General features: G+C 43.7%; 1 protein-coding gene across 3 annotated transcripts in view; it reads left to right on the top strand.

The window, feature by feature from the left end:
• LOC140206135 (pre-B-cell leukemia transcription factor 1-like) overlaps positions 1–25,218 on the top strand; it is a 607,496-nt gene that overhangs the window by 556,709 nt on the left and 25,569 nt on the right. For 2 of the 3 annotated variants that reach the window (XM_072274345.1, XM_072274344.1), the window contains 2 exons: positions 9,774–9,886; positions 11,856–11,945. In XM_072274345.1, the coding sequence (XP_072130446.1) occupies positions 9,774–9,886; positions 11,856–11,945 (203 nt within the window). The remainder of the gene's footprint in view (positions 1–9,773; positions 9,887–11,855; positions 11,946–25,218) is intronic. The other variant, XM_072274346.1, reaches the window with a different exon arrangement.

Raw genomic sequence — 25,218 nt, 5'->3', positions numbered from 1 at the left:
TGTTTCCTGTGGCAGAGAATTCCACAGATTCACCACTCTCTGTGTGAAGAGGTTTTTCCTCATCTCGGTCCTAAAAGGCTTCCCCTTTATCCTCAAACTTTGACCCCTCGTTCTGGACTTCCCCAACATCAGGAACAATCTTCCTGCATCTAGCCTGTCCAATCCCTTTAGGATTTTATACGTTTCAATAAGATCCCCCCATCAATCTTCTAAATTCCAACGAGTATAAGCCTAGTCGATCCAGTCTTTCATCATATTAAAGTCCTGCTATGCCAGGGATCAATCTGGTGAACCTTCTTTGTACTCCCTCTATGGCAAGAATGTTTTTCCTCAGATTAGGGGACCAAAACTGCACACAGTACTCCAGGTGTGGTCTCACCAAGGCCTTCTACAACTGCAGTAGTACCTCCATGCTCCTGTACTCGAATCCCCCTGCTATGAATGCCAGCATACCATTCGCCTTTTTCACCGCCTGCTGTACCTGCATGCCCACTTTCAATGACTGGTATATAATGACACCCAGGTCTCGTTGCACCTCCCCTTTTCCTAATCGGCCACCATTCAGATAATAATCTGTTTTCCTGTTTTTGCTACCAAAGTGGATAACCTCACATTTATCCACATTAAATTGCATCTGCCATGAATTTGCCCACTCACCTAACCTATCCAAGTCACCCTGCATCCTCTTAGCATCCTCCTCACAGCTAACACTGCCGCCCAGCTTCGTGTCATCCGCAGACTTGGAGATGCTGCATTTAATTCCCTCATCTAAGTCATTAATATTTATTGTAAACAACTGGGTTCCCAGCACTGAGCCTTGCGGTACCCCACTAGTCACTGCCTGCCATTTTGAAAAGGTCTCGTTTATTCCCATTCTTTGCTTCCTGTCTGCCAACCAATTCTCTATCCACATCAATACCTTACCCAATACCGTGTGCTTTAAGTTTGCACACTAATCTCCTGTGTGGGACCTTGTCAAAAGCCTTTTGAAAATCCAAATATACCACATCCACTGGTTCTCCCCTATCCACTCTACTAGTTATATCTTTAAAAAATTCTATGAGATTCGTCAGACATGATTTTCCTTTCACAAATCCATGCTGACTTTGTCCGATGATTTCACCGCTTTCCAAATGTGCGGTTATCACATCTTTGATAACTGACTCTAGCATTTTCCCCACCACCGATGTTAGGCTAACCGGTCTATAATTCCCCGGTTTCTCTCTCCCTCCTTTTTTAAAAAGTGGGGTTACATTAGCCACCCTCCAATCCTCAGCAACTAGTCCGGAATCTAAAGTGTTTTGAAAAATTATCGCTAATGAATCCACTATTTCATGGGCTACTTCCTTAAGCACTCTGGGATGCAGACCATCTGGCCCTGGGGATTTATCTGCCTTTAATCCTTTCAATTTACCTAACACCACTTCCCTACTAACATGTATTTCCCTCAGTTCCTCCATCTCACTAGACCTTCTGTCCCCTACTATTTCCGGAAGATTATTTATGTCCTCCTTAGTGAAGACAGAACCAGAGTAGTTATTCAATTGGTCTGCCATGTCCTTGTTCCTCATAATCAATTCACCTGTTTCTGTCTGTAGGGGACCTACATTTGTCTTAACCAATCTTTTTCTTTTCACATATCTATAAAAGCTTTTACAGTCAGTTTTTATGTTCCCTGCCAGTTTTCTCTCATAATCTTTTTTCCCTTTCCTAATTAAGACCTTTGTCCTCCTCTGCTGGACTCTGAATTTCTCCCAGTCCTCAGGTGAGCCGTTTTTTCTGGCTAATTTGTATGCTTCTTCTTTGGAATTGATACTATCCCTAACTTCCCTTGTCAGCCACGGGTGCACTACCTTCCCTGATTTATTCTTTTGCTAAGCTGGGATGAACAATTGTTGTAGTTCATCCATGCGATCTTTAAATGCTTGCCATTGCATATCCACTGTTAACCCTTTAAGTATCATTTGCCAGTCTATCTTAGCTAATTCACGTCTCATACCTTCAAAGTTACCCTTCTTTAAGTTCAGAACCTTTGTTTCTGAATTAACTATGTCACTCTCCATCTTAATGAAGAATTCCACCATATTATGGTCACTCTTACCCAAGGGGCTTCTCACGACAAGATTGCTAATTAACCCTTCCTCACTGCTCAGTACCCAGTCTAGAATAGCCTGCTCTCTAGTTGGTTCCTCGACATGTTGGTTTAAATAACTATCCCGCATACATTCCAAGAAATCCTCTTCCTCAGCACCCTTACCAATTTGGTTCACCCAATCTACTTGTAGATTGAAGTCACCCATTATAATTGCTGTTCCTTTATTGCACGCATTTCTAATTTCCTGTTTAATGCCATCCCCAACTTCACTACTACTGTTAGGTTGCCTGCACACAACTCCCACCAGCGATTTCTGCCCCTTAGTGTTATGCAGCTCTACCCATATCGATTCCACATTCTCCCGGCTAATGTCCTTCCTTTCTATTGCATTAATCTCCTCTCTAACCAGCAATGTTACCCCACCTCCTTTTCTTTCATGTCTATCCCTCCTGAACATTGAATATACCTGAATGTTGAGCTCCCATACCCTGGAGCCATGTCTCTGTGATCCCAACTATATCATATTCATTAATAACAATCTGCACTTTTAATTCATCCACCTTGTTACGAATGCTCCTTGCATTGACACACAAAGTCTTCAGGCTTGCTTTTACAACACTCTTAGCCCTTATACAATTTTGTTGAAAAGTGGCCCTTTTTGATTCTTGCCCTGGATTTGCCAATCTGCCACTTTTACTTTCACCTTACTACTTTTTGCTTCTACCCTCATTTTACACCCCTCTGTCTCTCTGCACTTGTTCCCATCCCCCTGTTGTGAACTAACCTCCTCTCTCATAGTCTCTTTAATTTCATTCCCACCTACCCCCCCCCCCCAACCATTCTAGTTTAAAGTCACCTCAGTAGCCCTCGCAAATCTCCCCGCCAGGATATTGGACCCCCTAGGATTCAAGTGCAGAATCATTATGGGTTGAGCGAAGAAATCGCAGGGGTAAAAGGACCCTGATGGCAGTTATTTATAGGCCTCCAAACAGCTGCAGTGATGTGGACTACAAATTACAACAGGAAATAGAAAAGGCTTGTCAGAAGGGCAGTGTTATGATCATTGTGGGAGATTTTAACATGCGAGTGGATTGGGAAAATCAGGTAGGCACTGAATCTCAAGAGAGAGAATTTGTAGAATGTCTGCAAGATGGCTTTTTAGAACAGCTTGTTGAGCCCACTAGGAGATCGGCTGTACTGGATTGGGTATTGTGTAATGAACCGGAGGTGATTAGAGAGATTGGGGTGAAGGAACCCTTAGGAGATAGTGATCATAACATGATTGAGTTCACTGTGAAATTTGAAATAGAGAAGCCAAAATTTGATGTGACGGTATTTCAGTGGAGTAAAGGAAATTACAGTGGCATGAGAGAGGAACTGGCCAAAGTTGACTGGAAAGGGACACTGGCAGGAAAGACAGCAGAGCAGCAGTGGCTGGAGTTTATACAAGAAGTGAGGAGGGTGCAAGACAGGTATATTCCAAAAAAGAAGAAACTTTCGAATGGAAAAAGGATGCAACCGTGGTTGACAAGAGAAGTCAAAGCCAAAGTTAAAGCAAAGGAGAGAGCATACAAGGAAGCAAAAATTGGTGGGAAGACAGAGGATTGGGAGGTTTTTAAAAGCTTACAAAAGGAAACTAAGAAGGTCATTAAGAGCGAAAAGATTAACTATAATTAATTAACTATTAAGCTAGCAAATAATATAAAAGAGGATACTGAAAGCTTTTTCAAGTATATAAAGAGTAAAAGACAGATGAGCGTAGATATAGGACCAATAGAAAATGATGCTGGAAAAATTGTAATGGGAGATAAGGAGATGGCAGAGGAACTGAATGAGTATTTTGCATCAGTCTTCACTGACAAAGGTATCAGCAGTATACCGGACAGTGAAGGGTGGCAGGGAAGAGAAGTGTGCACAGTCACAATTACGACCGAAAAAGTACTCAGGAAGCTGAATAGTCTAAAGGTAGATAAATCTTCCGGACCAGATGGAATGCACCCTCGTGTTCTGAAGGAAGTAGCTGTGGAGATTGCGGAGGCATTAGTGATTATCTTTCAAAGGTTGATAAGATTCTGGCATGGTTCCGGAGGACTGGAAGATTGCAAATGTCACTCTGCTATTTAAGAAGGGGGCAAGGAAGCAAAAAGGAAATTATAGACCTGTTAGCTTGACATCGGTGGTTGGGAAGTTGTTGGAGTCGATTGTCAAGAATGAGGTTACAGAGTACCTGGAGGCATATGACAGGATAGGCAGAACTCAGCATGGATTCCTTAAAGGAAAATCCTGCCTGACAAACCTATTACAATTTTTTGAGGAAATTACCAGTAGGCTAGACAAGGGAGATGCAGTAGATGTTGTATATTTGGATTTTCAGAAGGCCTTTGACAAGGTGCCACACATGAGGCTACTTAACAAGATAAGAGTCCATGGAACTACGAGAAAGTTAAATATGTGGATAGAGCGTTGGCTGATTGGCAGGAAACAGAGAGTGGGAATAAAGGGACCCTATTCTGGTTGGCTGCCGGTTACCAGTGGTGTTCCAAAGGGGTCCGTGTTGGGGCCGCTTCTTTTTACATTGTACATCAACGATTTGGATTATGGAACAGATGGCTTTGTGGCTAAGTTTGCTGACGATACGAAGATAGGTGGAGGGGCTGGTAGTGCTGAGGAAATGGTGAGTCTGCAGAGAGACTTGGATAGATTGGAAGAATGGGCAAAGAAGTGGCAAATGAAATACAATGTTGGAAAGTGTATGGTTATGCACTTTGGCAGAAGAAATAAATGGGCAGACTATTATTTAAATGGGGAGAGGATTCAAAGTTCTGAGATGCAACAGGACTTGGGAGTCCTCGTACAGAATACCCTTAAGGTTAACCTGCAGGTTGAGTCGGTGGTGAAGAAGGTGAATGCAATGTTGGCATTCATTTCTAGAGGAATAGAGTATAGGAGCAGGGGTGTAATGTTGAGGCTCTATAAGGCACTGGTGAGACCTCACTTGGAGTACTGTGGGCAGTTTTAGTCTCCTTATTTAAGAAAGGATGTGCTGACGTTGGAGAGGGTACAGAGAAGATTTGACTAGAATGATTCCGGGAATGAGAGGGTTAACATATGAGGAACGTTTGTCCGCTCTTGAACTGTATTCCTTGGAGTTTAGAAGAATGAGGGGAGACCTCATAGAAACATTTCGAATGTTGAAAGGCATGGACAGAGTGGATGTGGCAAAGTTGTTTCCCATGATGGGGGAGTCTAGTACGAGAGGGCATGACTTAAGGATTGAAGGGCGCCCATTCAGAACAGAAATGCGAAGAAATTTTTTTAGTCAGAGTGTGGTGAATCTATGGAATTTGTTGCCACGGGCAGCAGTGGAGGCCAAGTCATTAAGGCAGAGGTTGATAGGTATCTGAGTAGCCAGGGCATCAAAGGTTATGGTGAGAAGGCGAGGGAGTAGGACTAAATGGGAGAATGGATCAGCTCATGATAAAATGGCGGAGCAGACTCGATGGGCCGAACGGCTGACTTCTGCTCCTTTGTCTTATGGTCTTATGGTCTTATGATGCTGGTGCCTGAGAGTGTTCAGCTGATCATTGCCATCCCTGCTTTTGCTATTTTTGTCGAAGCTTGCAGTTCATGGAGTCATACAGACCCTTCAGCCCATCAAGTCTGAGTCAACCATCGACCACCTATTTACAGCAAACCTCCACTCATTCCCACCCCCCACCCCCGGATTCTCCCCACATTGGCATTAATTGTCCCCCTGAGATTCTCCCACTCGCCTACACACATGGGCAATTTACAGTTGGTGATTAACCGACTGTCTTGCACACACATAAACAGAGAAGATGTACAAACTCCACACAAACTGCATCCAAATTGGGATTGAACTCCTAACTGCGGAGCTCTGAGGCAGTGGCTCTGCCTGCTGTGCCATCCAAAAATTAAACAAGCTTGGAGTCCAAATCCATAGCACCCTCAAAGTCAGTGCACAAATTGATAGGGCAATAAAGAAGGTATCTTTAAGGTCAAGGTATTGAGTTCAACAATCAGGATGTGTTGCAGCTAATTAATCCACCAGCCACACGGAGATGGAGCACCAGGAAAAAACCCAGATGGTTCTATTGTCTTGTTAAAGAATAATGTGGGATGGGGACGCAGCAGTCTTGGTTACTCTTTACATTGAATTGCACAGTGGTAGGACAGGGCTTTCTGACCACAGAGAAGCAAATCACAGGATGTCCACTTAAATTATGCAGTTCCTCAGTATGAAAACATGGAATAATCCCTCTTGATGTGTGGATGTCTCCACGGATTTATCAATATACAGTTTGAACTGGCCTTAGCAATTGATCAAGACACAAGATGCTGGAGGAATTCAATGAGTCAGATAGCATCTGTGGAGGAAGTGGGCTCTGTGCAGATGAAAGGTCTGGACCTCAAAGCATTAAGAAGTAGAGCTGGAGTGACCCAGCTCTTCAGGCAGTCCAAAGTGAAACACAGTCCTGTCCCCTGATCCTGGCATTTTGATCTGCTGACACTGTATAGACAATAGACAATAGGTGCAGAAGTAGACCATTCGACCCTTCGAGCCTGCACCGCCATTCTGAGATCATGGCTGATCATCTACTATCAATACCCGGTTCCTGCCTTGTCCCCATAACCCTTGATTCCCCTATCCATAAGATACCTATCTAGCTCCTTCTTGAAAGCATCCAGAGAATTGGCCTCCACTGCCTTCTGAAGCAGCCCGTTCCACACCTCCACAACTCTCTGGGAGAAGAAGTTCCTCCTCAACTCTTTCCTAAATGACCTACCCCTTATTCTTAAACCATGCCCTCTGGTACTGGACTCTCCCAGCATCTGGAACATATTTCCTGCCTCTATCTTGTCCAAACCCTTAATAATCCTATATGTCTCAATCAGATCCCCCCTCAATCTCCTCAATTCCAGCGTGTACAAGCCCAGTCTCTCTAACCTCTCTGCGTAAGACAGTCCGGACATCCCAGGAATTAACCTAGTGAACCTACGCTGCACCTCCTCCACAGCCAGGATGTCCTTCCTTAACCCTGGAGACCAAAACTGCACACAATACTCCAGGTGTGGTCTCACCAGGGCCCTGTACAAATGCAAAAGGATTTCCTTGCTCTTGTACTCAATTCCCTTTGTAATAAAGGCCAACATTCCATTAGCCTTCTTCACTGCCTGCTGCAATTGCTCATTCACCTTCAGAGACTGATGAACAAGTACTCCTAGATCTCTTTGTATTTCACCCTTATCTAACTCCACACCGTTCAGATAATGATCTGCCTTCCTGTTCTTGCTCCCAGAGTGAATAACCTCACACTTATTCACATTAAACTCCATCTGCCAAGTTTCTGCTCACTCACCCAGCCTATCCAGGTCACCTTGAATTCTCCTAACATCCTCATCACATGTCACACTGCCACCCAGCTTAGTATCATCAGCAAACTTGCTGATGTTATTCACAATGCCTTCCTCTAAATCATTGACGTAAACCGTAAACAGCTGTGGTCCCAATACCGAGCCCTGTGGCACCCCACTAGTCACCACCTGCCATTTCGAGAAACACCCATTCACTGCTACCCTTTGCTTTCTATCTGCCAACCAGTTTTCTATCCATGTCAATATCCTCTCCCCAATGCCATGAGCTCTAATTTTACCCACCAATCTCCTATATGGTACCTTATCAAATGTCTTCTGAAAGTCAAGGTACACCACATCCGCTGGATCTCCCGCGTCTATCTTCCTGGTTACATCCTCGAAAAACTCCAATAGATTATTCAAGCATGATTTGCCCTTGGTAAATCCATGCTGGCTCGGCCCAATCTTATCACAGCTATCAAGATATGCCGCTGTTTCATCTTTAATAATGGACTCTAGCATCTTCCCCACTACTGATGTTACAGGGCGATAGTTCTCTGTTTTCTCCCTCCCTCCTTTCTTAAAAAGTGGGATAACATTAGCCATTCGCCAATCCTCAGGAACTGATCCTGAATCTAAGGAAAATGATCACGAATGCATCCGCAATTTCCAGAGCCACCTCCTTTAGTACCCCAGGATGCAGACCATCTGGACCTGGGAATTTGTTAGCCTTCAGTCCCATCAGTCTACTCATCACCGTTTCCTTCCTAATGTCAATCTGTCTCAGTTCCTCTGTTACCCTATGTCCTTGGCCCATCCATACATCTGGGAGATTGCTTGTGTCTTCTCTAGTGAAAACAGATCCAAAGTACTTATTAAATTCATCTGCCATTTTTCTGTTTCCCATAACAATTTCTCCCAATTCATTCTTCAAGGGCCCAACATTGTTCTTAACTATCTTCCTTCTCTTCACATACCTAAAAAAACTTTTGCTATCCTCCTTTATATTCCTAACTAGCTTGTGTTCATACCTCATTTTTTCTCCCCGTATTGCCTTTTTAGTTAAGTTCTGTTGCTCCTTAAAAATTTCCCAATCATCCGTCTTCCCACTCACCTTAGCTCTGTTATACTTCTTTTTTAATGCTATGCTATCTCTGACTTCCTTTGTCAACCACTGTGGCCACTCCCCCCCCCTTTGAATCCTTCCTTCTCTGGGGGATGAACTGATTTTGCATCTTGTGCATTATTCCCAAGAATACCTGCCATTGCTGTTCCACTGTCTTTTCTGCTAGGATATCCGACCAGTCAACTTTGGCCAGCTCCTCCCTCATGGCTCCATAGTCTCTTTTGTTAAACTGCAATACTGACACTTCTGATCTGCCCTTATCCCTCTCAACTTGCAGATAAAAACTTATCATATTATGGTCACTACCTCCTAATGACTCCTTTACTTCAAGATCACCTATCAAATCCTGTTCATTGCACAACACTAAATCCAGAATAGCCTTATCCCTGGTCGGCTCTCGTATAAGCTGCTCCAAAAATGCATTCCGTAGGCACTCTACCAACTCCCTATCCTGGGGTCCAGTACCAACCTGATTTTCCCAGTTCACCTGCATGTTGAAATCCCCCATTACTACTGCGACATTCCCTTTTCCACGTGCCATTGTTAACTCCCTATTCAACTTGCACCCAATATCCATGCTACTGTTTGGGGGCCTGTAGATAACACCTATTAGGGTCTTTTTGCCCTTACTGTTCCTCAGTTCTATCCACACTGATTCTATTTCTCCTGATTGTATGTCCCCCCTTGCAAGGGACTGAATTTCATTCCTCACCAACAGGGCAACCCCACCCCCTCTGCCCACCTTTCTGTCCCTTCGATAGCACCTATACCCTTGTACATTCAATTCCCAGGTATAGTGTGTCTTTGTGAAAGTGAGGAAGGGAGAATAAAGAAATGAGAATAAGAAAGGGAGGGGGGAGGGAGAAAGAGGGCATAGAGTGAGATGGAGTCAGAGAGAAAAGAAGAGATAAGAGAAAGATAAAGTATGAGAGAGGAGGACAAGAGGAAAAAGATGAGGGAGAAAAGAAAGTGAAAGAAATGGAGAAAGAGAGATAGAGAAAGTCAGAGAGAGGATAGCAAGATTGAAAGAAAAAGAGAAAAGAGACAGAATGGGAGAGTGAGAGAATGAAGAGGGAATGTGTGTGTGTGTGAGAGACAGAGAGAGAGATAGAGATAGAGAGTGAGAGAGACTATCTGCAGACTGGTCAATGAGGTACAACCCTTTGTTCTCTACAGGTTCATTGGTTTCGTATAACCTGGCAAGCACTGGAGATCTGTACATGAGCATGCAGGCACTTAATGGGGACACATTCCAGCAAACCCAGGTCGGCGCAAATGTGCAATCACAGGTAGGGCATCACACAAACTGCTTCAAATGGCAGGGGTGGGTGGCGAGGCTCCCCATTCCTTCATGAGATGAGAATGATGCTCACTTCACCACTCACCAATGGTCAACCAGCAACTATCCAGTGCAGACAGGGCCGACTGAGAAGCACATCATGGGGGAATAACTGGATAGTTCCACATGTGCCAGGCCCCAGGGACACTAAGCAGCCTCCCTTGGCACCCGAAGGTGATGGTGTCAGTACTCTACACAGGGACACCCATAGGTAAAAATGTCTCAGAACCTTATATCCAGCCCTCCATTTCATTATGGGGTTGTGAAGCAGCTCTGTGACGTTGAATCACTTTGCCTTTGGTCCCAAAGCCCTGGCATGTCATGGTGCTAGTTCCAGCTTTGTTACTTAATGGTCTGGTTCCTTAGTAGCTGCTCCATCATCAAATCCTTCTAATAGTAGCCCACATTGCATGCTTTGGGCTGGGATCGATGTGCTGCCTGACTATAGACTACTACAGACCAAGGTCCCACCATGTGCCCCCCTCTTCAACCCTTCTGTTAGCAGTCACAGATGTAACCCCGTGCTCACGGGCCAGTGATGTCCTGAACTTGGCTGGTTTGTAAAATGCCATGGACAGTGGATAGTTCTGAACAGTTCAATCCAACAACGTGAACACCCAGAGGCCATTCTCCCATTGTAGACAATTGTCCTATCCCATTTCCTGCACCACTGGTACGGTCCAATTCCTTTCCATTTCCATTTACAAGGGCAGCGGAACCAGGAATGAGTGTGGCTCCCTTTAGCAAGGAGGCAGATGTTTTGACACCTGTAATCCGATTCCAGCTTACTACCACTCCACTGCCATTCCCTTCTGGGAAATGCAAGGAAATCAAAATAGTTTCAGAGATTGGGAGGGTGGAGCATCGTGTCCACAGGGGAGACTGGCCTCACGATTGGGTGATCATCTATCAGACCTAAAGGAAGCTTATAAGGTCATGAGAAATGTTCAGAGGGTTGATAGTCGTTATCTTTCTCCCAGAATAAAAATGTCAAAGGACATAACTTTGAGGTAGACATATAGAAAACCTACAGCAGAATACAGGCCCTTCGGCCCACAAAGTTGTGCCGAACATGTCCCTACATGTCCCTAGATGAGAGAGGAGAAGTTTAAAGGGGATGAAGGTTTTTTAGACTGTGAGTGGTAGGTGTCTGAGATTGGCTGCTGGTGGGGAGGGTGGAATTGGTGTTGGCTGATACAGTAATGGCTTTCAAAAGGTTTTTAAATGGTACATGTATATGCAGAGAATGGGGGGAACATGGATCATAAGCAGGCAGAAGGGGTTAGCTGTAAGGAGAGGTTGGACGAATTTGGACTGTTTTCTCTAGAGCATCAGGAGACCTCGTAGATATTTATGAAATAATAAGTGGCATAGGGTAGATAGGGTCTTTTCCCAGGGTGGAAACATCAAGTTCTAGGGGGCATAGCTTTTAGTGAGGTGGGAGTAGGGAGGAGGGGAAGTTTAAAGGAACTTACCACCTTCCACAGTAGGCGTCTCTAACTTGCTACTCTTTGCACCAAAAAATTGTCTGTATTTTCAGGTCATGTAGTATTGGAAGCAGATACAATCGTGGCTTTCAGATAGACACATGAATGTGCAGGGAATGGGGGTATGGGTCATTTGCAGGCAGAAGGGATTTGTTTAATTTGCCATCATTCTCAGCACAGTCATTATTACCTGAAGGCTCTGACCTTGCGCTATATTATTCAATGTTCATCTGTCCAGCAAGGCTGGCAATGGGGTTGGTGTTGCAAGACAGAGGCTCAAAAGACCTTTATTTGACCACAGGAGCCCACGAGAGGTGGAAAAGGGGTGCAAAAGGTTTGTAAGTCTTTGTGGTGTCAGATGTCCTACCTTCTGCTGGCTGCAGCAGAACAGTGCAAGGTCACAGCCATAGCAGACTCTTCTTTCTTTTCCAGGTGGATTCCTTGCGTCATGTCATCAACCAAACCGGAGGATACAGCGATACTCTGGGAACAGGTCGGATGTACAGTCCACAGCCCTTGAATGTAAGGAAACTGTCCCCTCCTCCTCTCTATCCTCAGTCATACAGCCTGTAGCAAAAAGCCCAACCTTTAGGTGTTGATCTCCTCCTCTCCTCCTAACTGCAGCATAACTCACCCTCTTGCTCAGGCAGCCACCTTGCATGCTTCAATGGGACTTTCATACACCAGCTGCTTCATGTACACTTCTACAATCTCCTGAACTAAATAGAAGCGAGAGAAGGCCATTCAGCTCCTCATCTTCTTCTGTCATTCCATGAAGTCACAGCTATTTTCTTCACAGCTCTTATAAACCTTGAGTCAAACTAGATCCACAGTACATTGATAAAACACTAATCTGTGATTAGCTACAATTGGACCCTCCCTGGTTTTAGACAACTAATCTTATGCCCAGCCAGAGTTTACCCCAAACAAAAGGAAAACTTCAATGAGATGAGATGGTCCATGGTTAACAAAGGAGCTCAAGGATAATGTTAAATTGAAAAGTAGGATGCACAATCCAGCAAGGACTAATGGTAGACCAGAGGAATGAGATGTTTCTAAAGGTCTTGCAGCAGACAATTAAAAACACTCACATTTCTGTGAATATACTGTATAAATAGAGGAAGGTAGCTAAGGTGAGAATTGAGCCCCTAGAGCAGGGGTTCCCAATGAGGAGCCACAGACACCTCAATTAATAGTATACTTTTTCAGTTCTTCTACCAAAGTGCATGACCATAAACTTCCTGACACTGTATTCCATCTGCCATTTCAATGCCGATTCTCCTAATTTGTCTAAGTCCTTATGTAGCTTCTCTACTGCCTCAAAATTACCTGCCCCTCTACCTATTTTTATATCATCTGCAAACTCTGCAACAAAGCCATCAATTTCATCCTCTATATCATTGACATATAATGTAAAAAGGATCTGTCCCAAAAGAGATCTCTGTGGAACACCACTAGTCACTGGAAGCCAACCAGAAAAGGATCGCTTTATTCCCATTCTTTTCTACCTGCTAATCAGCCTTCTTTTTTGCATGTTAGAATCTTTCCTGTAATACCATGGGTTCATAACTTATTAAGAAGCCTCACATGTGGCGCCTTGTCAAAGGCCTTCTGAAAATCTAGGTACAAGCATCAACCCATTCTCCTTCGTCTCTCCTGCTTGTTATTTCCTTAAAGAATTCCAACAGATTTGTCAGGCAAGATTTTCCCTTGAGGAAACCATGCTGACTTTGGCCTACTTGTCATGGTACTCTGAGACCTCATTTCCTACCATCTGAGGTCAGACCTGAGGTCTTGCTTCCTTCTTGAAGAGTGGAGAGACACTTGCAATTTTCCAGTCTTCCAGTACCTTTCCAGAAACTAGTGATTCTTGAAAGATCATTACTAATGCCTCCACGATCTCTTCAACCACCTACTTTCAGAACCCTGGGGAGTTCACCATCTGGTCCAGGTGACTTATCTACCTTCAGACCTTTCAGGTTCCCAAGAACTTTGTCTCTGTTTATGGTAACTTCACACACCTCATGACCCCTGACACCTAGAACTTCAACCATACTGCTGGTGTCTTCCACGTTGACGGATGGAAATTACTTACTCAGTTCATCCGCCATTTCCTTGTCCCCATTTTTACCTCTCTAACATCATTTTCCCATGGTCTGATATCCACCCTTGCCTCACTTTTACACTTTATGCATCCGAAGAAACTTTTGGTATCCTCTTTAATATTATTGGTGCCTAGTTTCATATTCAATCTTTACCTTCTTAATGACTTTTTAGTCGCCTTCTGTTGGTTTTTAAAAGCTTCCCAGTCCTGTAAATTTGCACTAATTTTTGCTCTATTATGTGCCCTCTCTTTGGCTTTTATGTTGGCTTTGGCTTATCTTGTTAGCCAGAATTGTGTCTTCTTTCTTTTAGAATACTTCTTCCTCTTTGGGACATATATATACAGTGCCTTCCATAATGGTTCCAGAAATTCCTGCCATTGCTGTACTGACATCATCCCTGCCAGTGTTCTTTTCAAATCACTTCTGACCAAATCCTTTCTCATGCCTCATTAATTCCCTTTACGTCACTGTAATACTGCTACATCTGACTTTAGCTTCTCCTTCTCAAATTTCATGGTGAATTCAATCATGTTATGATCACATTCCCCTAAGGGTTCTTTTACCTTAAGCTTGCTAATGAATTCTGATTCATTGCACGGCACCCAATCCAGAATAGCTGATCCCCTAGTATGTTCAACCACAACCCGCTCTAAAAAACCATCTCGTAGGTATTCTAGAAATTCACACTCTTAAAACCTGCACCAACCTGATTTTCCCAATGTACATCCATACTGAAATCCCCCATAACTATTGTGACATTCAAACACGAGGATATCTGCAGCTGCTGGAAATTCAAGCAAGATTTCTCTTACTATCTCTTCTTTCAGTTAGTCCTGATGAAGGGTCTCGGCCCTAAACGTCGACTGTTCTTCTTCCTATGGACGCTGTCTGGCCTGCTGCATTCCACCAGCATTTTGTGTGTGTGACTATTGTGACATTGCCCTTTTGGCATGCATTTTCTATCTCCCATTGTAATTTGTAGATCACATCCTGGTGGCGTAGTGGCATCAGTGCTGGACTTTGGGGTGAGAGATCCCGAGTTCAAATCTGATCGGCTCCCTTGCACGCTTTCCATCTGTGCCAGGGTTGAGTGTCGAGCTAACAACACAACCTCGTTAAAAAAAAGCCTGGTGAGGGATGGGTTCTGTCAGGTTTCATATGCCCAAGGCACGCCGTATGATGAGCATACCAAAAGCTTGTCATGATGGCGCCCTGACGACTCCACCAGGAGTTAAGGGCGCGCGCACACACACACACACACACACATCCTTACTACTGTTTGTGAGTTTGTACATTAGTCCCATCATTTTATCCTTGCAGTTCCTTATCTCTATCCACAACACTTCAAAACCTTCCAACCTTATTTCACCTTTTTCTGAAAATTTGATTTTATTTTTTACCAGCAGAACAATGCCACCCACTCTGCCTTCCTACCTGTCTTTTTGATACAATGTTTCCTTGTATGTTAAGCTCCCATTTATAATCTTCTTTCAGCCATTATTCAGTGATTAGATTAGATTATGAGGATACGCAGTCCTCTTTTATTGTCATTTAGTAATGCATGCATTAAGAAATGATAAAATGTTCCTCCAGTGTGATATCACAGAAACACAAGACAGACCAAGACTGAAAAACTGACAAAAACCACATAATTATAACATATAGTTACAACAGTGAAAGCAATGCTGTAATTTGATAGAGAACAGACCATGGGCTTGGTAAAAACAAAGTCTCAAAGTCCCTCCAAAGTCCCATTATCTCATGCAGACAGGTAGAAGGAAGAAAACTCTCCCTGCCATGAGCTTCCAGCACCGCAAACTTGCCGATGCAGCATCCTGGAAGCACCCGACCACAGTCCGGCTCTTGAGTCCGTCCGAAAACTTCGAGCCTCCGACCAGCTCTCCAACACCGAGCACCAAGCACCATCTCTGCCAAGCACTTCGACCCCAGCCCTAGCCGCCAGAAACAGGCAAAGCCGAGGATTTGGGGCCTTCGCCTCCGGAGATTCTTGATCACACAGTAGCAGTGGCAGCGAACCGGGCATTTCAGAAGTTTCTCCAGATGTTCCTCCGTGCTTCTCACGTCTGTCTCCATCAAATCAAAATTGTGCACGGCATCCTACTTATAAATACCGATATCATTCACCGGACAGGCCGCACGTGCTGCCTCGCACGGCCATCTTCTCCTCCCTGCCAACAACATCATATATGCCAATCTGTAACTATGCTACAGGTTCATCTACCTTTTCCCATATACTGCGTGCATTCAAATAGAACATCTTCAGTCCTGTATTCACCATTTTCGATTTTGTCTGCCTTTTATGTTGCAACTCATCCTGTTGACTGCAATGGTAGGGGTTCATGCACTAAAGGATGAGGCTGGTGAATTAATAATTGAAAAGAAAGATAGTTGAATGAATTGTTTGCTCAGTTTTCACCATGGAACACATTGTTGGTATCCCTTAAAATATCACATGGGCTAACTTGAAATAACATGGTGGAATTACAATAATTCCAATTGCACTGGGTACAACTTTGGAGAAACTTGGTGGGGGGGCCGGTTGAGAGAGAGTGTAAAGATGGGCAGGACTCGATGGATTGCACTCTGGGGCTTCTAAGGAAGTGGCTGCAAGATAGTAGACATATTTAAATATTTTTGTTAAACTCCAAGAGGGAACCAAAAGATTGGAAAACTGCCAAAACTTGCTTAAAAAAAGAGAAAGGCAGAATGCAGGGAACAATAAACCAGTGACTGTAACATTTATAATTGCCAAGATGCTTTCGTCAAAAATGAAAGAAAGAATAATCAATTATTTAGAAAAGCTGAATATAATCAAACCTACTGTATTTCACAATTTTGGCATCATTACACTGGCTGCCTGATACTCAGTTATATTTAAGGCTCTGAATGATATAGCTCCTCTGTATATTTTGGAGTGTTACATCCTGAATCGTAATCTTAGATCCAGAAATACTGATTTGCTTAGATTTCCTAGAGAATTGAATTGACTTTATTTCTTACATCCTTCACATACATGAGGAGTAAAAATCTCTACGTTACGTCTCCGTCTAAATGTGCAATCATAGTAATTTATAATAATTTATATTAAATAGAACAGTCAAAGTAACATAGAAATACACTCAAATCAGCATGAGTTAATCAGTCTGATGGCCTGGTGGAAGAAGCTGTCCCGGAGTCTGCTGGTCCTGGCTTTTATGCTGTTTCCCGGATAATAGCAGCTGGAATAGATTGTGGTTGGGGTGACTTGGGTCCCCAATGATCCTACAGGCCCTTTTTACACACCTTTCCATGTAAGTGTCCTGAATCATAGGAAGTTTACAACTACAGATGCGCTGGGCTGTCTGCACCATTCTCTTCAGAGTCCTGCAATTACAGGAGGTACATTTCCCATACCAGGCCGTGATGCAGCCAGTCAGGATGCTCTCAATTGTGCCCCTGTAGAAAGTTCTGAAGATTTGGGGGCCCATACCAAACTTCCTCAACCGTCTGAAGTGAAAGAGGCGCTGTTGTGCCTTTTTCACCACACAGCTGGTGTGTACGGACCACGTGAGGTCCTTGGTGATGTGGATGCTGAGGAATTTGAAGCTGTTTACCTTCTCAGTCCCAGGTAGATTGATGTCAATAGGGGTTAGCCCGTCTCCATTCCTCCTGTAATCCACAACTACCTCTTTTGCTTTTGTGACATTGAGGGAGAGGGGTTGTTTTCTTGACACCACAGTGTCAGAGAGATGACTTCTTCCCTGTAGGCCACCTCTGTATTGTTTGAGATAAGGTCAATCAATGTAGTGTCATTCGCAAATTTAATTAGCAGACTAGAACTGTGGGTGGCGGCACAGTCATGGGTATACGAGTAAAGGAGGGGACTTAGCACACAGCCCTGAGGGGCTCCTGTATTGAGATTCAGAAGGGTGCAGGTGAGGCTCCCACTCTTACCACCTGCCGGCGATCTGACAGGAAGTCCAAGAACCAAGCATACAAGAACTGGTGATGCAGCCTTTTGTTTTTACGCCCCAAAAATTGTGGAATGCTCTTACAGACTGACATATGCCAGGCTAGTACTGTGGAATGTTTCAAAACACTTCTAAAAACCGGCTTTTTTAATTTAGCCTATTTATAGGGTTATTTAATGCCTGAAGATGTTGATTGCACTTATATAATTTGGTATATTCAATTACCTTTCATTCTATATAATGTTTATCTTATGATTTTAATTGTATTTTTATGACTATATTGCTTTATTGTTACATTTTATGTAAAGTATTTTGAACCAGTATCATAATGTATGAAAGGTGCTATATAAAGGTGCTAATAATAATTATTATTATTATTAAGTAGGTAAGAAAGCAAATGGTATTTGAGCTTCTTCGCAAAGAGGGATTAAAATTGATGCAGTTTTAATGCAGTTATGCAGGGTGTTGATGAAGCCACACCCTGAGTACTGCATACAATTCGGTCCTCTTGCCCAAAACAGATGTAGTATGGATGGAGGCAGTCCAAATAAGATTCACCAGAATAATTCCTAGGATGAGAGGGCTGTTCTACCAAGAAAGAAAGGGCAGTTTAGATTTGTATTCTGTAGAGCTTAGAAAAATGAGAGGTGATCTCATTAAACCATAGAAACCATAGAAACTACAGCACAGAAACAGGCCTTTTGGCCCTTCTTGGCTGTGCCGAACCATTTTCTGCCTAGTCCCACTGACCTGCACACGGACCATATCCCTCCATACACCTCCCATCCATGTATTTGTCCAATTTATTCTTAAATGTTAAAAAAGAACCCGCATTTACCACCTCGTCTGGCAGCTCATTCCATACTCTCACCACTCTCTGTGTGAAGAAGCCCCCCCTAATATTCCCTTTAAACTCCCCCCCCACCCTTAACCCATGTCCTCTGGTTTTTTTCTCCCCTTGCCTCAGTGGAAAAAGCCTGCTTGCATTCACTCTATCTATACCCATCATAATTTTATATACCCCTCATTCTTCTACGCTCCAGGGAATAAAGTCCTAACCTATTCAACCTTTCTCTGTAACTGAGTTTCTCAAGTCCCGGCAACATCCTTGTAAACCTTCTCTGCACTCTTTCAACCTTATTTATATCCTTCCTGTAATTTGGTGACCAAAACTGAACACAATACTCCAGATTCGGCCTCACCAATGCCTTATACAACCTCATCATAACATTCCAGCTCTTACACTCAATACTTTGATTAATAAAGGCCAATGTACCAAAAGCTCTCTTTACGACCCTTTTAGGGACGCCACTTTTAGGGAATTTTGTATCTGTATTCCCAGATCCCTCTGTTCCACTGCACTCCTCAGTGTCTTACCATTAATCCTGTATGTTCTACGTTGGTTTGTCCTTCCAACGTGCAATACCTCACACTTGTCAATATTAAACTCCATCTGCCATTTTTCAGCCCATTTTTCCAGCTGGTCCAAGTCCCTCTGCAGGCTCTGAAAACCTTACTCACTGTCTACTACACCTCCAATCTTTGTATCATCAGCAAATTTGCTGATCCAATTTACCACATTATCATCCAGATCATTGATATAGATGACAAATAACAATGGACCCAGCACTGATCCCTGTGGCACACCACTAGACACAGGCCTCCACTCAGAGAAGCAATTCCCTACCACCACTCTCTGGCTTCTTCCATCGAGCCAATGTCTAATCCAATTTACCGCCTCTCCATGTATACCTAGCGACTGAATTTTCCTAACTAACCTCCCATGCGGGACCTTGTCAAAGGCCTTACTGAAATTCATGTAGACACATACCCACTGCCTTCCCTTCATCCACTTTCCCGGTAACCTCCTTGAAAAACTCCAATAGATTAGTCAAACATGACCTACCACGCACAAAGCCATGTTGATTCTCCCTAATAAGTCCCTGTCTATCCAAATGCTTGTAGATTCTGTCTCTTAGTACTCCCTCCAATAACTTACCTACTACCGACGTTAAACTTACTGGCCTATAATTTCCCGGATTACTTTTCGATCCTTTTTTAAACAACGGAACAACATGAGCCACTCTCCAATCCTCCAGCACCTCACCTGTAGACAGCGACATTTTAAATATTTCAGCCAGGGCCCCTGCAATTTTAACACCAGTCTCCTTCAAAGTCCAAGGGAACACACCTGTCATGTCCCAGGGATTTATCCACTTTAATTTTCCTCAAGACAGCAAGGACCTCCTCCTTTTCAATCTGTACAGTTTCCATGATTTCACTACTTGTTTCCCTTAATTCCATAGACTTCATGCCAGTTTCCTTAGTAAATACAGACGCAAAAAACCTGTTTAAGATCCCCCCCATTTCCTTTGGTTCCGCACATAGCCGACCACTCTGATCTTCAAGAAGACCAATTTTATCCCTTACAATCCTTTTGCTCTTAATATACCTGTAAAAGCTCTTTGGATTATCCTTCACTTTGACTGCCAAGGCAACCTCATGTCTTCTTTTAGCCCTCCTGATTTCTTTCTTAAGTATTTTCTTGCACTTCTTACACTCCTCAAGCACCTTATTTACTCCCTGCTTCCTATACACGTCATACAACTCCCTCTTCTTCTTTATCAGAGTTGCAATATCCCTTGAGAACCAAGGTTCCTTATTCCTATTCACCTTGCCTTTAATCCTGACGGGAACATACAAATTCTGCACTCTCAAAATTTCTGCTTTGAAGGCTTCCCACCTACCGATCACATCTATGCCAGAGAACAACCATAAAAGATTTAAACATTCAAACATAAAAGATTTTAAAAGGGCTTGGTAGGTTAGATGTGGAGATACGGTGGCATGCAAAAGTTTGGGCACCTCTGGTCAAAATTTCTGTTACTGTGAACAGTTAAGTGAGTAGAAGATGAACTGATGTCCAAGAGCCATAAAGTTCAAGATGAAACATTCTTTTCAACATTTTAAGCAAGGTTAGTGTACTATTTTTGTTTTGTACAATTTCAGAGTGAAAAAAAGGAAAGGAGCACCATGCAAAAGTTTGGGCACCCTAAGAGATTTGAGCCCTCAGGTGACTTTTACCAAGGTCTCAGACCTTAATTAGCTTGTTAGGGCTATGGCTTGTTCACAGTCATTGTTGGGATAGGCCAGGTGATACAAATTTCAAAGCTTTTTAATACCCTCACTCCTCAAACCTTGTCTCAACAATCAGCAACCATGGCCTCCTCGAAGCAGCTGCTTAGCACTCTGAAAATTAAAATAAATGATGCCCACAAAGCAGGAGAAGGCTATAAGAAGATAGCAAAGCATTTTCAGGTAGCCTTTTCCTCAGTTCATAATGTAATTAAGAAATTACATGGCAGTTAACAGCAATGGTGGAGGTCAAGTTGAGGTCTGGAAGACCAAGAAAACTTTCCAAGGTAACTGCTTGTAGGATTGCTAGAAAGGCAAATCAAAATCCCCGTTTGACTGCAAAAGGCCTTCAGGAAGATTTAGCAGACTCTGGAGTGATGGTGCACTGTTCTACTGTGCAGCAACACCGGCACAAATATGACCTTCATGGAAGAGTCATAGGAAGAAAACTTTTCCTGCATCCTCACCATAAAATTCAGCATCAGAAGTTTGCAAAGGAACATCTAAACAACCCTGATGCATTTTGGAAACAAGTCCTGTGGACTGATGAAGTTAAAATTGAACTTTTTGGCCGCAATGAGCAAAAGTATGTCAGGAGAAAAAAGGGTGCAGAATTTCATGAAAAAAACACCTCTCCAGCTGTTAAGCACGGGGGTGAATCGATCATGCTTTGGGCTTGTGTTGCAGCCAGTGGCACAGGGAACATTTCACTGGTAGAGGGAAGAGTGACTTCAATTAAATACCAGCAAATTCTGGAAGCAAACATCACACTGTCTGTAAAAAAGCTGAAGATGAAAAGAGGATGGCTTCAACAACAGGATAATGATCCTAAACATACTTCAAAATCCACAATGGACTACCTCAAGAGGCGCAAGCTGAAGGTTTTGCCAAGGTCCTCACAATCCCCCGACCTAAACATCATCAAAAATCTGTGGATAGACCTCAAAAGAGCAGTGCATGCAAGATGGCCCAAGAATCTCACAGAACTACAAGCCTTTTGCAAGGAAGAATGGGTGAAAATCCCCCAAACAAGAATTGAAAGACTCTTCACTGGCTACAGAAAGTGTTTACAAGCTGTGATACTTGCCAAAGGGGGTGTCACTAAGTACTGACCATGCAGGGTGATCAAACTTTTTCTTCAGGCCCTTTTCCTTTTTTTGTTATTTTGAAACTGTAAAAGATGGAAATAAAAGAGTACTCTTGCTTAAAATATTAAAGAAATGTGTCATCTTTAACCTTATACCTTTTGGAAATCAGGTCATCTTTTACTTGCTTAGCTATTCACAGTAACAGAAATTTTGACCGGGGTGCCAAAACTTTTGCATGCCACTGTATCTTCAGTTGTGGAAAGTTGTACAGTTTCTATCTCACTCTCGCCTTATGATCTCTCATACTCTCACTCTCGCTTTCCCGCTTTGTCCTCTGCTCTCATACTCTCTTTCTTCCTTCTCTCTCTCATCTCTGCTACACTCCCACGCACTATTTCTATTCTCTCCCACACTCTCTCTCCCCTTCTCCCTCACAGTCTCTCCTCTCCTACACTCACATTCTTCAACACTCCCTATTCCCTCCCATACTCTCTCTCCCCTTCTCCCTCACAGTCCTCTCTCTCCTACACACTTCAACAATCCCTATTCTCTCCCACACTCTCTCTCTCCCCCTCTCCCTCACAGTCCCCTCTCTCCTACACACTTCAACACTCCCTATTCTCTCCCACACTCTCTCTCTCCCCTTCTCCCTCACAGTCCTCTCTTTCCTGCACTCACACTCTTCAACACTCCCTATTCTCTTCGACACTCTCACTTTCTTCTTCCACACACTATCCCTTCCCTTTCACCTTCTTTCTCTCTTCTCTCCCAGTTTCTTTCTATCTTCTCCTCCTCATCATCTCTGTCTTCTTCCCCACACCCTCTATGTCCCTCGCTGTCCCTTTCCCACACCACAGTATTTCTAAGCTGGAGGCCGGAGCTGGCACCCTATAGAAGCACCACTTGTCATGTCTCCTGAACCGTGCCTGTCAGACGATTTGCCCGGATGCCACAAAGGAGCTTGCCGAGAGCTCACTTGAAACAGCTGCGCTGCTGTGTGGCGGCAGGGGGTGGGACAGAGCTGACAGCAGGAAGGCGAGAGAAGCCAGACTATTGAAGTGCCTCATCCGTGTCAGCCCCAGCGGGTGCAGGCTGAGCACCATGTGGGAGGAGCAGGGAAGAGAGGGCAAGAGTGGAGACTAGAAATGTAAGGACAAAGCCTTGTTTCCAGGTGTTTTTGTTCTGATATGACCACTCCCTCCATTGCTTCACCCATCCTCTCCTCAACAATGACTGAACACAGCACCCCACTCCTCCCACAGACAAGCACTCAGCTCCCTGCTCTCTGATCTTCACCCCCCTCCACCTTCCAGGCCATGCCAGCAGTTTGCTGTATTGCTCATGCTGCGTGGGCTTGCAAATTCACAGCGACAAGCTGTGTGGTGCTGGGGAAAATTGATAAGACAGAGACAGCTAGAGCCTGGTTCCAAAGAGGACAGCAATCGAATTGCATTTCTCAGATCACACATCCCACCTCTCAGCGGGTGTGACAGCAAGCCGGAGGGAGTGTAGTCCACTCACACACACACTACACCAGGACAGGCCGGCTGAACCCATTACACACTACTGAAGTCCCCCTTGCCAGACATCACTCAGGATCAAATTTTCCGTTTTGCTGGGAGATGTTGAAGAATTTTTTTATTAGGTACTCTCACCATATTTAAAAATACATTTTAGAATAACATTTGCAAATTTGAGACCTTCCTCCTGATTCTTTGCAATTGTTTTCACATCCTTTGCCCTTGCCAAGCTGTCATGGTTTTTGTCTGAGAGGGCTGCCCCAAAGTCCTTCATCAGTTCCAACAAAGGGTTAAAGAATAACGGGATCTTGACATTCCCACAATCGCTTAGCACATGTGCAAATTAGAAATGATCAAGCATCTCCTTCATTGATGAGGTTAACAATGAAGCGTGTGTTTGTCCACAGTAAGTGTTCAATGTGAAATTTGCATGGAACCTGAAAGGATTGAAGTTGGATTTTTAGAATGTCTCCAAGCAAAAGGGAAAGGGGAACATCAGAACATCCAGAGAGTGTTGAGGGCATGGCCGAAGTCGAGAGTAGAACCACAACAGAGATCCTGGGGACTTGCAGGCTTTGAGGAGGCAATGGGTTCAGGTTGAAATACAATCCACTTTAACAGATGGAGAACTGAGGTGGAATCACAGCACTTTTTAAAGAGAAGATTATCTTATTACAACCACAAGACATAGATGTTTATTCCTGACTGGGTTGTAATGGCCATTGAGTCTTTTTTCTGCCTGTCACTTATCTGAATTTCCACTGACAGTCTCATGCAAAGGGAATTCTCTGTTTCAGAACTTACTTCAGAATGTGCTAAGAGTACCATGAGGTATGATCTCACTGAACCAAGTTCTTCAGTCCACTGAGTCCATATCAACCACCAAGCTCCATTTACACTAAATCCTTCACTGATCCCATTTTATTTTCCCACATTCCTGTCAACATCTCCCAAATTCCAGCACTCACTTACACCACTAGAATTCCCTACATCTCCCAGAACCTAATATTCACCAACACATCAGGGGCAATTTGCAGCAGCCAGTTATCCCACTCAAATCTGGGATGTGGAAGGAAACTGGAATACCTAGAAAAGTCCGGTGCAATCACAGGGAGAACATTTAAACTCCACATAGGCAGCACCAGAGATCAGGATTGAAACTGGGTCGCTGGTACTGTGAGGCAACTGCTCTACTGACGTGCCACTGTACTGCCCTGTGGTAAATGATTGTAAAGAATGGGTTATTTGATGCTTTTGGATCCCAAATTCATTCACTTTCCTTACCCTGTGTTGGGGTCTGCCCTGATACTGTACCTGCTTATTATATTGATTAGTTAACAGTTCCAATATGGCGGTAGGATGTTGGGAGCAGAACAAAGCAAACAATTTTTTGCTATTGCTATTATTATTCTCTTTAGGTTGGAGGAGCTTGACGTGAGCCATTTTTTTGACATGGCTGATTTGATCTATTTTCTCTATTGATGTTAATCTAGTTCCAAGGCATAGTCACTCATTAACTCCTACCCCCAACATCTCTGTAGTTTGACTGAATTTAATCCATCTTCCTCTGTACATTAAACCCTCTTTTCAGCACCGTGTTATTGTGCATGTGTGTCTCTAGTGATCCACACACACAACTACTCATTCACGCTTTGCCAGCAGCCAGCAGTCTGTTACTGAATGTGACCGCTGTCTCACAGTTATGACCAGAATGTGTGTGGTGTCTACTCAATACCTTTACTTCCATGCCTCTCTCCTTCATTCTCGTCCTCGCTATCTCCTTACACAGCTTCTCCCAGCCCCCACTTGCCCTGTTGACATCTCCTACTGTAGACACTGACAGTCAGGAGGGCAAGAAGATGTCATGGAGGCAAACACCTTGTCGACCTATCGTATGGTATCACATCAGAAGCTAGTCAATAAGGTTGTACGAAAGCTTTTGTAGTGGAGTCCTGTCATGGTAAATGAAAGTCACA

This window comes from Mobula birostris, chromosome 12 (genome assembly GCF_030028105.1).
Source record: "Mobula birostris isolate sMobBir1 chromosome 12, sMobBir1.hap1, whole genome shotgun sequence".
Taxonomy (NCBI): Eukaryota; Metazoa; Chordata; class Chondrichthyes; order Myliobatiformes; family Myliobatidae; genus Mobula; species Mobula birostris.
The sequence above is the reverse complement of the archived record's forward strand: the minus strand, read 5'-3'. Positions and strand labels throughout refer to the sequence as shown.